At 43.3% G+C, this 15,735-nt stretch overlaps 1 protein-coding gene across 1 annotated transcript in view; it reads right to left on the reverse strand.

Annotated features, from left to right (window-relative positions):
* Positions 1-1,018: 1,018 nt before the first annotated feature.
* LOC124415049 (neurotrimin-like) overlaps positions 1,019-15,735 on the reverse strand; it is a 107,282-nt gene continuing 92,565 nt past the window's right edge. Inside the window, exons 8-11 of the mRNA XM_046896315.1 lie at positions 5,618-5,674; positions 5,249-5,335; positions 1,759-1,860; positions 1,019-1,252 (exon numbers count right to left, since the gene is read on the reverse strand). Coding sequence (XP_046752271.1) covers positions 1,176-1,252; positions 1,759-1,860; positions 5,249-5,335; positions 5,618-5,674 — 323 coding nt within the window. The 3' untranslated portion in view covers positions 1,019-1,175. The remainder of the gene's footprint in view (positions 1,253-1,758; positions 1,861-5,248; positions 5,336-5,617; positions 5,675-15,735) is intronic.

Here is a 15,735-nt window from a genome sequence, read left to right on the forward strand (position 1 = left end):
TTTCGTTTTTCGGAAGGTAGAACCTTGACGAAATAATTCGGTTTGTTTTCTATTTTTTCTTTTTGATTTGCTCACTCGGTTTTTTCTTTCTTTCACGTTTTCATGTACTGGGTATGTAATTTCCATTATATAGTTATGTATGTATAATATAATTGTTTACCTGCAGCGCGTGATAATGGAAATCAAAATAATTGATCCGCCATATTATTATGTATACAATAATACCTATTATGTATAGTACAACGCATCGGAAAATATACAATATCATTCAGCGGAAGTGTGGTATTAAAGGTTATTAGGTATATCTACCTATTGTTTATACTTATGTGTATATATATATATATATATATATATATATGTATATGTGTACCAAGAGATGCGGCTTAAATTTTTATATTTATACACAATCTTGTTTGTTTTTTTTTGTTTTTTTTTTTTATTGCACACTGAAAGCGTTGGCCGTTTTTGCACTGCAGTTGCACAAATTTTGTATCTCGTTTTTTCTTTTTTCTTTTCATATTATTTTATTCATCTACTCGTTGTCCCCGAGTTGTTTATTTATTTATTTATTTTTATTTTTTCCACGTTCAATCAGACCTTGCCCCCATAGCACGGGTAATTGTTATTTCTCTTTCCTCCATTTTTTCGTTTATTCTTTTTTTCATTTATAGGTTTAGTCAATAATTCTTTTTTACTGTTATTACATATAATTTTTGTTTGTCAGATCATGCTTTTCATTTCGCGGTTATCAAGTTTTTTGATTCGCGTCGGAAGTACGGTTTTTGGTGCAATTTTAAGTTCTGTCAAATTTATATTTTTTTTCTTTCTCGTCTTTTGTTTATTTGAATAGTTTTTTTTTTCTTTCCCCCCCTTTTTTTTTAAATTATTTACTTTTGTCTTATAACTTTAAACGGCACTAGCTACTCAGTCAGTCTTTACAATTTTCTTTTTTTTTTTTTTTTTTTGTTTGTTTGTTTGTTTGTTTGGTAAATTTATATTATAACAATTTTGTGTTCTCTTTTATTCTTCTTTTTGAACAAGGTTTCAAATCGAGTTCGTATAATATTACAATATTGCGCAGTAAACATGTTTTATTATTTATATGCATTTTTGTTTTCTGTCAATATATAATATTGCGTATTTTATTACGGATAATTCGTTAATTACGCCCGCGTTTATCGGACCGCTAACCATCCTGCCACACCCAAATACAGCAAAGCCAGGCTGGAAGCGAGCTCCGCTCCGTTGCCACCTGAAAAAATCAAACAACAAATTAAACACCCTGTGACGTTATTCACACATTTGGATTTTTATATTTTATAATATTATTTATGTAATAATTAATTAATAATATATCGTTTTATCGTGAAATCTGACGTCGGGTATAAATTGTTTGTAATGAAAATTAAAAAATTAATTTGTACATCAATTCAAGATCTGTTGGTCTAACAAAACGCTCGGTTGGACTATTTAAATTAACTAAACATTAGTCTAGAGCGTTTTTATTTTTTGTAAATTCGAAGTGCTTCAGATTTTCAAAGTTTTTTTTTTTTTTTTTTTTTGCGGTTTTTGGGATTGTGTTTCTTTTTTTTTTGTTTTTTGATTTCGTCATGGTTGAGGAAAATCCTGGGACATTGTATATGAGTTATGGACTTTCGGAGAGACGAAGAAAAGTGGTGGTTGACTGGTTGTACGTTCCATCAATTCTCTACGCGGGTGGCTGCATGGATAGCTGGAATTATTGTCGGAAGGACTTACCGTTGTCACCCGATGGCCATTTTGAGTTTCTCTTCCTGTCCGAGTCACTTGATTTTTGCTCGGATTTGTCGATCTCGTTCAGATTTGACTGGAACTTGCTTCCTGGAATCATGCGAAACGTGCCCATTATAGGATATTCGACAAAATTTAGGAAAAAAAGTTGAAACCATCGACAGAAATGAAAATATTCGATTACAATGGGATGATAGAAATTGCGGTTTCCTGTTGGTATTCGTAATTCACGTGACCGACGATTAAACAACGATACAAGAATGCGAAAGACCAGAAAGTCGACGGTACCAAATTTCGAAAGTCCAGTTATCGGCAGTTAAAAACATAGAATGATCGTAAATACGAAAAGTTGTTTGGTAGAAGAATAAAAATTGAGGACGCAAAAATGTATGAATAAATTTTGTACCAAATTTTTTTTTTTGATAATGGGAAAAATTACGAAGAGGAAAATATTGGATTGCCAAGATACCGAACTAACGAAAGTCGACTCTTCAAATCTCAGACTCGTGTCGTTTTCGAAAATTTACGAATTCGAATTTATCAATAACGACTCACCAAGGACTCGAGGGGTTAAAATCTCGATAAAAACTTTTTTTTTTTATTTTAATGACATGGACGATTGTCCGATACAATGAGATAATCTTGATAAAACTAGCATAGAGTTGACGAATTTCATAAATTCCAAATTCTCAGGAGATTCGGTATTTCGTCCTTTCTTCATTTTGGTTCTTCTGCATTTTTCGGATCCAAATTTTGCTCCTTTTGAACTCTGATTTTGGTCAAATAATTTTTTATGTGCTCTGTTTATTCAGAATATCGACTGTTCCAAAAATACTTTCTCGGATAAAAAAAGCATTCTATCAAACGAAATTTTGTAAAAACAGTTTTTCCACCGGGTGATTTATCGAAAATAGCAATTTCGGTATACTCCTCATTCAATATTTCAATATCCATATCTCGAAAATCTCAAATTTTGTCAACCAGTCTACAATTCTCAATCTTCCGACATTTTCACCCCCATCCCTATCCGCAGCTGCATCCACGCCATTGTCCAGCAGACACGACAAGTATTAAATTAACGAAATAGTCGAGTAGATACTACAAAGCTACACCTGCATTTAATTACGTAAAAAGGTTCCTGAGTCTAGAGGGTAAACCAACTCCGGTTGAAGTCAAGGCGCGCCTTGTTCGACGGTCGGTCGCTAGTGGCAGCGGTGGCAGCGGCGGCGGTCGCCTCTGCGTAACTCAACGCCTTTGTTGCTCGGTCGCAATTTACCCATAGCAGTCGACGCCAGGGTCCAACCTCCGCGTCAACCTGGCCACACAGTCTTGGTACAATGGGCTATTTTGGTAAGGTAATTGGCGATCAAGTTACTACATGCCGACGCAAGGCGACGGTACAACGCCGCGAGAAGATCCGCGCAGCACGCCCCGCTGGCCCTCGGCTGGACAGACGTATGCAAATCTTGAGCAAACATTAGCACCACCACCGCCGTCGACCGAACGGTACCCTGGGTTTGGACCCTGGTGCTGGTTGCGGGTCGCCGCCCCTCAACGACACGAGCTGAAGGGTGGGATGGACGAGGATGGGGTGGTTTCAGACCTCCCGGAGGTTGCCTCGACGCACGTAGGTACGCTGCGCTTCTGTTCAGTCGCTTCCTGCTGCGTTGCACCGAGCCTTGTTTGATAATCCACCGATTACGGAGACGCTATGTGCGTTAGAGAGGTGCTCATGTAGTCCAGATACTCTGGGACAAGAACCAACACGGCAACACGCCTTTCCATAGTGTGATTTGGACAGGAATCGCTCAGTAAATCAAGAATTTGACCCCAATCTGTCACTGCGGGTGAATTTCATTCTAAAAAATTTTTTCAAACTCCTAGAGTCCTTTCGTCGTGGATTTGGGTCTCTTGGCGCCATTATTGATTTTCGAAATTTTTGGTTCTCAAAGTGTGGGCACCTACACGGTGATATTGTTTCACTATTATAACTACTGAGAAATACGAATTCAAGCATTGGTCTGCGCGAAAATAAGTTACTTTGTGAGAAGAGAAACATTTCCAAGTTGTCACGTGACTCTTGTTGTACGTACGTCAGGATCCCTAGAGAATCCACTCGAGCTTGTTAAACTGAAATAACCATGATACCGAACAATAAGCCAATTTCGATACAACTTCGGTATGGACGGATATTTCAACAATGCTTCTACGTTATAGTCTTGTGTATGTGCTGAAAGCTACCGAGAGCAGAAATGAAATCAACAAAGTATGGAGAGCACATCACGTATAGGTACTATCCTTCTATAAGACAAGATTCAACGTTTTGCTCCGTCGACTCGAATTGCGATCAAACAAAGCTTCTACAGACGCACAAGGCTCGACTTGCTAGGTTTCCACAACAATTTATACATAACCAAAGGGCAGCTGCATTTTCTGACTTAAATTCCAACCCTTTCCAAGTGCCGCAAGACGTCTATGCGAAACGCAACAGACCGTCAAAGCTGAAACTACGTGACGGCTGAACCATGGATCGTTATCAATGCTGCTGCTAATTGTAGAATTCAGTCTTTGTACGCTTTTCGTGCAATTCGCGCACCTGTAATCTCCACAGAAGACAATAAGCTCGGGTACAAACGGTACCCGGAGCAGAGAGAAGAAGCGAACGTTCTTCTCGAGATTCTCAGAATATGACAGCGCACTTCTCGTTGGATCTAATTCGCTCTGGTAGCTCGGCACTTACTCGTGTCTGTGCCTTGTGTGGTTCTCTGTGTGAAGGGAATGGCCCGGCATGATACGAACTGGTGTGGATGCGGCTGGTTAGGTTGGAGACGCAAGAGGCAAACATTAATGCTCCAGCAGACCGCAGATGTTGCGCCAATTACAAACCCTATACCCTGTACCCTCGGCGTCAGGCGGCGAGCTCCGTCGTCAAGGAAGGAAAAGCGGGGTTGGAAGAGAGGAGAGGAGAGGAGAGATTTCGGAAAACACTTGCACTTGGGATTAAATTTAATATAAGGCATAAACTGCGCTCTTTTGGAACCAGGGAGGAGGGCAGCAGCTCGATATTATTTTCCGAGCCTTGTTCTTATTCTTATTCTTATTCTTATTCTTATTCTTCTTCTTCTTCTTCTTCTTCTTCTCCCGGTTTTCTTTTTCTCCCATCGCTCTCGCCGCCGCGAGCCGGAGGAGGCGCATTATTAGTTCTGGCGTGTTAGCATACATGAAATATTGATGTTACATCCTCGTTCCACGAGACGCGCCTGCAGCCTCCCACCCCCTCTCCCTTTCCCCACATCTGGGAAGAAGTGGAGGCGCTAGTCGGCCCCCGATTGCCTTAAAGCCACTCTTAAAGCTGCGTATAATGCCGCAAACCCTCATCCCTGGGAGCGCTACTTAACCCCCGGGGTTAAGGAGCCCCGAACCCAAAGAGGAGGAGGCACCGCCATCCCGCCACGCGCTGCCGAGAGCTTCGACTTACCCACTTTAGCTCCCTTTTCGTTGTGGATTGTCAGAGAGCTCGGATTCCCGTAAACAGAGTTGTTCAGCTCCGCCGTGGAGTCCCAGTCTGGAAAAAGAGTGAAAGCGTTTGCAGTAATTGTTCGGCGAGTGAGCTTGGTTATAAACTTTATCATTACGTTGAATAGCGTGAGAGGGTGAAAAATGTGGGAAAAACAAGCAACGTCGCGAGCACTTGCGATGTTACGGAAGTGCTTCTTCGGAACGACGACGCGTGGCACCCATAGGGTATGAGACGCTTTCCGTTCACTCGAGGCGTGGGAGATAAAGCAGCCTTTGCGACTGATGGTCGCTAGACTGTGGGGTTGATATCTGAAAAAATCCATCTCACCTTTTCTGGACAACTCGGTAGTTGCTGGGCTCGGGCTTGTGCTGGGTGGGTCCGAGACTGGAACAAACGAGACGAGGGGTTGGTGATAAATAATTTATTTTTTTCATCAACGTTTCGCGGCCTCGAGATTAAGGGGGGATGACCAGAGGAAGAAGGCCGCATCGAGAGAGAATATCTCGGGAGAAGAAGAGGAAGAAGAAGAAGGAGGAGAAGGAGGAGGAGGAGGAGGACGTTGGATGGGGAAACACCGGAACAGGAGTTGTTATGGATCGCACCACCTGTTACTAACTTCGCCCTCAAACATATTAGCCGGCACCACCCGGGTGGCCAAACTCCCGGCCATATTTTATCCGCCCGCGCCTCCTTTTCTCTAGGACCACGTGGTTCTTCGCTCACGCCAGTCCTCTTGGATAACGTTTCTTCCTTAACCGTTGGTCTAACGTGTCGTATGTGCGACGTTTGTAACTACCCACCCAGTGTCTCTTGCGAGGTATACCAAGTTCTGTTCATCCCCCTCCGAGATGATGAACGAAATTATGTACGTCGCGATTTTCAGGTCCAGTAGGTATCGAGTTGACCCGAGAAATTTCACCCCAGCTCTCGAGCCTTGGGTTATACTCCATACCAATCCTCATCGGGGAGTAATAAAAAATGGAAATCTCGATCGTTCCAAATCTTGGAACGTCGACGGTCTGTATATACCTATACCTATAGGTATACGTAGGCTACATGATTCGCGTGTGTAATTTAAGCCGGATCCCCGGTGGAATTATTGCGATAAATTTGCCAATTTAAATAATCGAACTAACAGTCGTGGGATGGAGATTGGGGTTCCCGTTTTCACGGGGGGTGGAGGAAATGGAGAAAAAGGAAAGAAAGTAGGAGGGTTGGCTACGGAAAAGTGGAGAATAATCGCGTTGCGCAAAGGACAAGGGTACCCGATACACGGTGAGATTGCACGCGTTAGTATAAGGAACACCCATATATATGTATATATGTATATGTATACTATACAGAGGAGGGCAGAAATTCATTCATCACCTTCTGCAACGTTCGCCTCTCGTTTTGTGGAGGAGAGAAGGAGAGTGGCCGACAGGTTCGTCGTCGTCGAGAGAGTAGATGGAGTCGAGTCGAGTCGAGTAGAGTAGAGTCAAGTCGTGAGTGGAGTGGAGTGGAGTGGAGTGGCTCTGAGCCAAGGTGGCGGTGGGCTGCCCAAGCGTCAGCGTCGTCGTCGAGTTTGGCGGTGACTTTTCACTTTTGATTTATAGCCGTAACTTTTATTTTCTTCGGGTGAGAGAGATATTAAAATCCGTTGTCCCTACCATTTAAGTTCTCGCTACCGTCCCGCCACCCTTTCTGCCCTTGATTGATGATTCCGGGACGGATGCTCTGGACTTTTCATCGTAGGTACGCATCGACTTCCGTCACCCCTTCGTACCAACGCCAACGTGCCAATTTTTATTTCACCCCAAACTCTCGGCCTTCAGCCTTTCCGCATTAGTAAGGTGTCGACTATCCCACCCCCTGACAGACTTTCGTATTGATCGTCGGTTTCAAATCGGTAAATAATATTTTTGCCTCTTCGTATTCGCAGTGAGACAGCTTATCTCGCTATTTTGAAATATTATCTCAAACGACTTTCGACCGATCTCAGTGACTTTCGGAGAGTATGAACAAGTCGGGCTCAACTATCTTCATAAGCGAGGCTTTCGACTTTTAGTCGACTTTCAAACATTTCGCTGCTCTACAGCGTTGCGGTTCTTCTAGTGATCCAGACCTACCTGAACCATTATACTAACAAGGAAGGTACTTCAGGTCTATCCCATCGATTTGGTTCCTTTTGTAATATGTTGTAGCAGCCTAAAAACTAAGCGACACGTATTCTTTTTCACTTTTTTTTCTTGCGAGTGAAACTGCCAAATCGCCGGTTCTTCACTTGCCTTACATTGGAGGGTGGTATCACTCCCTTAAAGTGTTCAATGGCAGATAAAAAAAAACATGTGTCGTTTAATTTTTAGTCAACTATAACATATTACAAAATGAACCAAATCGGAGAGATCGACCTGAAGTACCTTCCTTGTAAGTCAACATGACTCGATCCGTGCAAACCCCAAAAGATCTATATAGAATGATAATGACTTGTTGTAAAACTCTCAAAGGCGAATGAATACGTCAGCTGACGGGGAGGGGGGGAGGAGAAAGACCGTCGGACTCGTGAGCAAATAACAAGCTGCTTATTTACTAGTTTAAGTTTGACATCGCCTTGGGGCATTTACCTCGCCCATTTCGCATTCTGCGCTCTACAATCCAGAATCCACATTGAAGGTAGCTCCGCTCGACGACAATGGCTCGAGGTTTGGCCAGCCAACCAGCAGCCGCGACTGTCGGTACGTGTTTCGTCTCTCTACGTGCACGTCGCACGCCTTTGCGTTTGTGTGTTTCCGTGTTAACGTTACATCACATAGAGAGCCATTTATTTGATCGAAAGTTTCCGCGCTCTCTCTCTCTCTCTCTCTCTCTCTCTCTCTCTCTCTCTCTCTCTCTCTGCACGGTGCAAACATCAGTTTGCCGAAGCAAAGCGGAGTTTGTCCAAGCCGAAAGTCCCGGGCGTGTATAAGGTACCGATCAAAGGGTTACGCTTGCTGAAAACTTCCTGATTTCGGATGTCGCGAGAAATTTTCCCCGACAATTGATCAGTTAGGGTTACTCTCGGGGTGTAGGTGGCGGGGATAAAAGGGCCGAAAGGATTTGCGAGAGCAACTACCTCCTGGACCCGGGACCGTTTGAAGTTTCGAGAAGTATACACAGTGGTGTCGTTCTCTCTTTCTCTCTCATCCGGTTTGCTCGCCCGACATCGTCTTGGGGTTGAGAGGGACGAGGACGGAGAGACTTGTTAAAATCTTAAAGACGCCTTAATTAGCCTAATAGCATCAGCCCTGCCTTGGCGTCTTCGTTTTCTTCATCGCTCCCGTCAGTCTCCGACATCAATCCTCCTCTCCCCCATCTCTCCTTCTTCTTAGTGGCACCGCTATTCGCGTCCATCCATCCAATTTCTTCCTTTTCGTTGTCGAGGGACTCCTTTGAAGGAAGCCTGGGAGGTCCTCTGAAGAAGCTATTCAGACGTTAGCAAGTACCAATTAGAACATTGCCCCCGACCTTAACCTCTCTCTCTCTCTCTCTTTCTCTCGGAGATCTAAGGTCCTGCAAGGTGCAAAGGCATGCATGCCCCCAGGTGTTTTTGGCGAGGGAAGGAAACGCCGACGTAAAGAAAGACGATGTATTATGTATAATATACAATAACACGAAAATCTGAAAGCCCCGAGATGAGAGGCGAGTGAAAGTGCTGGAATTAGATGAAGGAGAGGCTCCGGCTGACGTCCGTTTTCGTTTGCGATGGGATCATGGGCTCGGCAAGAAAGATAAGAGCCAAGGGAGAAGAGGCCCAGCTCTCTACCTTTCTCTCTCTCTATTTCTCCACACCGGGGAAGATCGTTAGTTCCTCGGTCGTTACTCGGGCGTTTGCTGTGCAGATATTTGTAACTTTGGCACGTCTTCGAGAGCGACAATGTGGAGGTGAAGAAGAAGAAGAAGAAGAAGAATAAGAATAGGACGAATAGGAGGAGAAGCCAGAGGAAAAGCGAGTTTCCAGCGGGTCCTACACCTTCGATTCGTCTCTAAACCTCCCGTGCCTCACCGAAGACATATCCCGATCCATCGAATCCACTCACCCCCTTTAGCCACGCAGCCTTCACCCTCTGCCTAATAGCTATCTCACGACGCAATTAACGACGATTAGAGAAGTGTCGTCGGTCTTCTTTCCACGGTTCTACGATCCGGGAAATCCGGTGCTTGCCGATCAAACCACGAGATGAAATCACGATTCTTGTGTTCGTTGCCTTGGTACATAAAAATTCAGCAATTATAGGGAATGCCGAGACGAATGCTCGCCGGAATTTTAAAGAGAATCCAAGAGGCCACACGATGTGTGGTCCTGGATGAGGAAACGTCGTGACGTTCACCGCGCTTTTGGACCTGCTGCAAGTTTACTGTGACAAAGGTTGGTCTTTCGGACACGCGAGGTTCCGGTTTGGTTACAAAGGTGGTCGCCTCTCCTCGTCGTTGGCGTCGGCCTCTGTCTTCCTCGTCGTCCTCGTCGTCCTCGTCGTCCTCGGGCGAACGGGATCCGGGGTTGGTCGTGGGTACGGGGTGGTGAGCGAGGGCTCGGAAGGAATTAGTATGCGGCGGCTGTCACACTTCCGCCCCCCACCTCCCTGCCCCTTCCTTCGCCCCTGCAGCCCCGGACCACCTCGAGCTAGACCGTTAATTTTCCATCCCGTGACTCCAATCAATCTTACGGGGGCCGTCAGCGGCTCTCCTTTCTACCCGAGGTAAAACTCCCTCTGCACTCAGAATTTAGAGTTCAGACGTTCTCCGGTTACAGCATCGCGGTTCGTTGGAAGAATTTGAATTATTACATACGTACAGGGGAAAAAAAAAAAAATATGTTACTGTGATAATCATTTTTTATTATTTTTATTTTCTCTTCGTTCTTCTGTCTCAAGTAATTTTCTCCTCTTATTTTTTTTCACGTTGAAAATTACAGGGTCAAATTATCTGTGCTGATACGTTTTACGACGTTACGTATGTTTTATGTATTATTGTGATCTGATGTAGCAATAAACGATTCCGATCGAATTAGATACCCGGATATGAAAGCACGTGACGCAGATGGCAGATGAGAGTCCCTGGGAGTTTAATGAAAAATCGAAAGTTAATATATGTGGGAGGCCGAGGATCGAGGCGGGTGCCTCTGAAACCCGACTGATGTATATAGATAGACGGGTTCGGCTAATCTGAATTCTGTGAATATTGCAGCCACACGTCAATCTTTCGTTTAATAATTACGTCAGGATCATCGCAACGTGTTTCTGCGCTTATCTTATTTACACATACACATATATACCTATATATCAAAACTAGGTGTTACCATCACGCGGATAATATTGCGTGTAATCCGTGCTCGTGCGAAATGATATCGGAGCGCTGTTATATGCAAATATTCATCGAAAATTTGTATGTGTATCTTATACCTCCTCCACCTCCTCCGCCCTTCGCTACGAGCTGCGAATTCCAAGGAGCCCGAGATCTCAGGATCTTTGCGCTCGTTGGACGGAGAAGAAGGGGGTGGAGGGGGGGGGGAGGGGGGGTTTAGGAGGGAGTGAAAAATTCCGAATCTTTATTATTTCAGAGACCTGCTGTAACCCAGCGTTTTCTTCTTCTTGTTCTTCTTCCTTTTCTTATTCTTCTTCTGCTGCCGGGGTCCCCCTTTCTCATTCCCTTTTTCTTAACGAGTCGAGATGCGTCGCGACGTCGAGCCAACGCGACGCGACGCGACGTGACGACGGAATTACCACTTTACCGGAACCAACTCATTGCCAAATCCCATTCTTGATCGTCTCTGCTCCCGGCTTCAACCACTTTTACCGTATTTTCCTGCGCGCGAATGAGCGAAAGTGAAAAGGAAAACGAACGAAAGAAAAGAAAAAAAAAATATATATATATAATAATGCCAGGCAATAAAATCGCGACAAGGATACGCCTGAGGTTATCCTTCGTACAGACTTGTGCTACTTTTTAAATTGTATACATGTATATATTTTTCACACAGTTTTAACGCCCCACTCGAAAACGATTACGCGTCTTTCTGTTTTTTTTTTTTATTTTCATCGAGGCACTTCTTATTCTGTTACATCGGCAACGTTTCTCTTCAGTACACGAATCTTATTTCCAACTATGAGGAGAAAAATCCCAGAATGATACACTTGGTCGAAAAAATATTTTGTAAATAAATAGAATCAGTTTGAGAATTATTCCCGGCTACCCTCGTCTTCGCTCATTCTTCCCCTAATCAATGTCTTCATCATTCATTTTTCCTTCTCCCATCGTTTTGATCTAATAAATTTTGTCGACAGTCTTGGACAAAAATTTATCCCCTAGTTTCTTTTATTTTATAACCTGGTAATGCCCGAGATTTTGATCAAAGCAGCGAAAGGTGGTTTTTATATTTTCCTATATTCTCTTTTCCATATATTATTCTCATAATTTTCTTCTCGATTATTATTTGTCTCGAGTAGTGAAACGATTTCACAAGAAACGAGACACCCGAGTTACCTTATTATAAATTTTCTGACAGGTCCGATGATTACTTCTCAAAACTTCTCCCTTATATAACACAACGAGCGAAAATACCTACCTATAATATAATTCGTTCGTTCCCCCTGCAGCTGCCGCCTCTTGTATCGTTTAAATACTGTTTTTTCTTTTCTTTTTTAAACAAAAAAAAAAAAAAAAAAAAAAAAAAAAAAAACAGGAAAAAATCAATTTCTCTCCCTTGAGCATAAACCACGACGATATCATTACGACTGATATTCTACCATCAAAACTTATCTCTATATTACTAATCCATACCTAGAAATTAAAATTGATTTTTTAGCGCTGTGCTTGTGTCGATAATTTCAAAACTATTTAGGCGTATATAAAAAAAAAAAAAAAAAAAAGAAGGGGATAGATAAATGAAAAGGAATGAAAACTTTAGCTATAATCCGAACCCTCCTCGGCCCTTTAGTCTCTACCGATATCGGACCTTCTCCGAGAGTCGTTCCTCCCCTCCTCCTGTCGCTCCTGTATAATTCATGGGATCACCGCAGCGGTGTCTACCAGAGACCCCCTTGGCTGCAGAGGGGGTTGCCCCGGAAATACGAGCGGCATCTCAATGCTGACCGACGCCAGATTAGTCTGAGAAAATTGCCAAACTTCTTCTACTTCTTCTTCTTCTTCTTCTTCATCTCTTCTTCTTTTTTTCTCCCTCAATTTTCTTTTCTTTTCTTTTCTTTTTCTCAGTCCTTCTGACGAAAACCGCGCGTAGTATGAAAGTCAATTTCGGAAGCCGTGCGAGCTGACCGAAATCGGACATCGACTACCCCACGGGGGGAAAAAAACTCCTGCTTAAGGGTGTTCATATCCCGTCGCTTGACGCGTAGCCTCATACAGATTCAAGAGTGTTTTTTAATTAATTTTCTTTTCACGCTTTCGTATTTGCCAATTTTTTTAATCAAAAATTTTACCCCCCCTCGCCCCCCCCGAATCCCCCCCACTCACAGAGAATGAGAAGAATATTTTAAGTTAAAATCCACCTCCTCGACAACTTCCGGCGAGAAAAACGCGAGGGTTCACCGGTCGGCGGAAAGGGAAGGAGGGGGTGGGGGTGGGGGTGGGGGAGGATACTATAGAAGGTATCGAAAGCAGGCGCGAAACGTACAAAGAGAGATCGTTATATTAATAACGCTAATTAGTATTTGCCAGACTCTCGTTCGCTGGCTGCGTTCGTTCGTTCGTTCGTTCGTTGAGTGAGTTGGTTGGTTGGTTGGTTGGTTGGTTCGCTACAGCGTTTTCATAACGGTATTTCACCCCGTCGTGCCGGGCGATATGCCCTTAAGGGCTTCTATTTATTAATGTCAAGAGTGAGGTCTCGAAATTAAAATGCTTTTCTTCGTTCAAAAGATTTTAGCGAAATTAAAAAAGCATTTTCTCCCGTGCCTGCCAAGGGGATGAGGATTGGATGGGGCGGGGGATGGGGGGCGGAAACACGGCTGTCGGTATAACCCGGAGACCCGTGACGCGGAGATGGCTTCTTAAGCTTCTTCTCCTCCACCTCCTCAGACTTTACCGCTAGGTACTCGCTCAGTTTTATTTATTATCGTTATGCCACTGCCACGAGCTATGCTCTTCCGCCGAGCACCAACCAACGAACCAACCAACGAACTAACCAACGAACCAACCCTTCTCTTCTCAAACCTCGCTGCACTCGAGTCTAGCCGAGAGATTTTTTTCATTTTGCAAATTTTTACTTTCTTTCTTTCTTTCTTTCTTTCTTCCCTTGTCATTTACTGCTTTTTCCACCTCCACCCTCCTTCTTTCTTTCTTTATTTCTTTCTTTCATCCTTCGTTTCGTTAGTTATTCCGCGTCCCCGTGAAAATATCATCATCAAATATGCATTGTATGAATACGAAGTAGATATCCGCTGATAGGGTGTCGTTGAGCACAGAGCAGAGGTGAATAAACGAAGAAAAAAAGAAAAAGAAAAAAAAAAAAAATCGGGAAAACATAACCGTTGCGCGGTGAATGTGTAACTTAGTCTCGGTTTGTCCGTCCATCCCTTCTATTCCTTTTTCGGATATCTCTCTTCTTCTTCTTCTCCACTTCTCACCTTCTCTTGTCTCTTTCTTTTTCTCTTTCTCAAGGAGAGAAGTACCACGCAGGGTAATGGGGCGTGAATGTCAAACGGGAAGGGGATTGACAAAGCTGGTGTTTGGAACCTCTTTTATTTTTCATCTCTTCACCCCGGCGCGACGTGGCGTGTGTACAACTCGACTCGCATCTAAATGGTAATATCCTCTTCTCTCTGACCGACAGAGGGGGGAAGGGGGAGGTGGTTGGGTATCTAAAAAAAATCACCCTCCCAAACCGCCACCAAAATCAGTCGCGTCCCGTATTGTAACCACCACCTATACCTACGCGTATTTAGTCACGTGGACGACACGAACCAACGAAACAATAAAAAAAATGAAAAAAAAATTTCCCCACCGGCTGCACTAAAATTTTTCTGGTTTATTTAACCATTTTTTTTCAGTGCATTATTAATTGAAAAAACAATAGAAAAAAAAGTAGGAAAAATTACAAATTATACACGTTGATACACGAAAATTGAAACGTTAAAATTAAAAAAAAAACTTTTTTTTATCATATTATGTAAACGTTACGTTTACAATTAGTCAAGTTTTTCCCTGGTTTCGTATGGTACACACGGTACTTTCGCAATCGGCTACCGGTTCGACGCCCGATTTCATCGGTGGTAAATTATACTCTGGACCCTGCTGCCCAGTTTCCACCTGACGTGAACGACCGTCAAACAAACGATTATACACACCCATACTAGCGGCGATACCGCGTTTCCACCATGCGAATATACGTATGTATGTATGTACACATATATGTTTGCCCTCATAAGTTTTATTCGGACATTTCGGTTACGCGTATAAATAAATTTCCCTGTTTGTCAACCCGAATGCAAAACAGCGCCCCCGAAGTTTATTCTCGCTCGATATTTTTTTTTAATATGTTATGTCTTCTTTTACCTTCTCTTACGGTTTGAAAAATTTTACAATTTTTTCGAGTACGATGTTATTGCAGCGCGCAAAGATCACGTGATATTTCTTATATCTAATTTCTAAAGATGAAAATCTATTTCTCGAACGAAGTGAATTTTTTTTTTTTTTTTTTTTCTCCCATATTCAAAACTCTTTGGGTGTATAAAAACGTTGAATCGTTGCCGAAAATGTCAAAGCAGTATGTATACGAGTGAAATTTATTATTTATTCGTCGTTCAAAAGTTGTAAATTTATTATTTTTTCTCTATCCGTTAGTAAGTGTATCATCAAATTGTTATCCTGTTGAATAATCCTGAAAACGCCATTAGCCTCAGTAATAAAATATACCAGGAGATTTGTCCACCCTGAATCAGGGGGATGCGATCGTTGTAAGTTAGTAAGTAAGTAAGTAAGTAAGTAAGTAAGTAAGTAAGTAAGTAAGTAAGTAAGTAAGTAAGTGTTGAAGTTCGCATCCCTTGCCAACGTTAAGTCCGAGGGTAATATCGCAGCTGTCTTATCAGCCAGAGGAATTACGAGGATGAGGATTGGAGGAGGGAGGAAGGGGGGGGGGGATGGGTGAGGCTTAATTGACAAGGTGAAAGCTTGCCCCGTCGTTAATGAGACGTAGCGCTACCTAATTATTAACGTACCCTTCGCACTCGAGATGAGACGAGAGAAGAAAAGAGGGGAGGACGAGGAAAGGAAAGAAGGGAAAGGGGGAGGACTCGATTAAAGGAAACAGTCAGAACGCACGCCACGATAGCGGCGAAACCCTCCGTGCAGAAGAGGGTAGGTGGAAGGTGGAAGGGACCACCTTCAACGCCCAGCGTCAGCACATCCGGGGTCGCTTGATCAGCCGCGGCTCCCCAACTTCCGATGTTCTCTCTAATTCCTCTTCCACCTTCACTTCT

This window comes from Diprion similis, chromosome 14 (assembly GCF_021155765.1).
Source record: "Diprion similis isolate iyDipSimi1 chromosome 14, iyDipSimi1.1, whole genome shotgun sequence".
Lineage (NCBI taxonomy): Eukaryota > Metazoa > Arthropoda > Insecta > Hymenoptera > Diprionidae > Diprion > Diprion similis.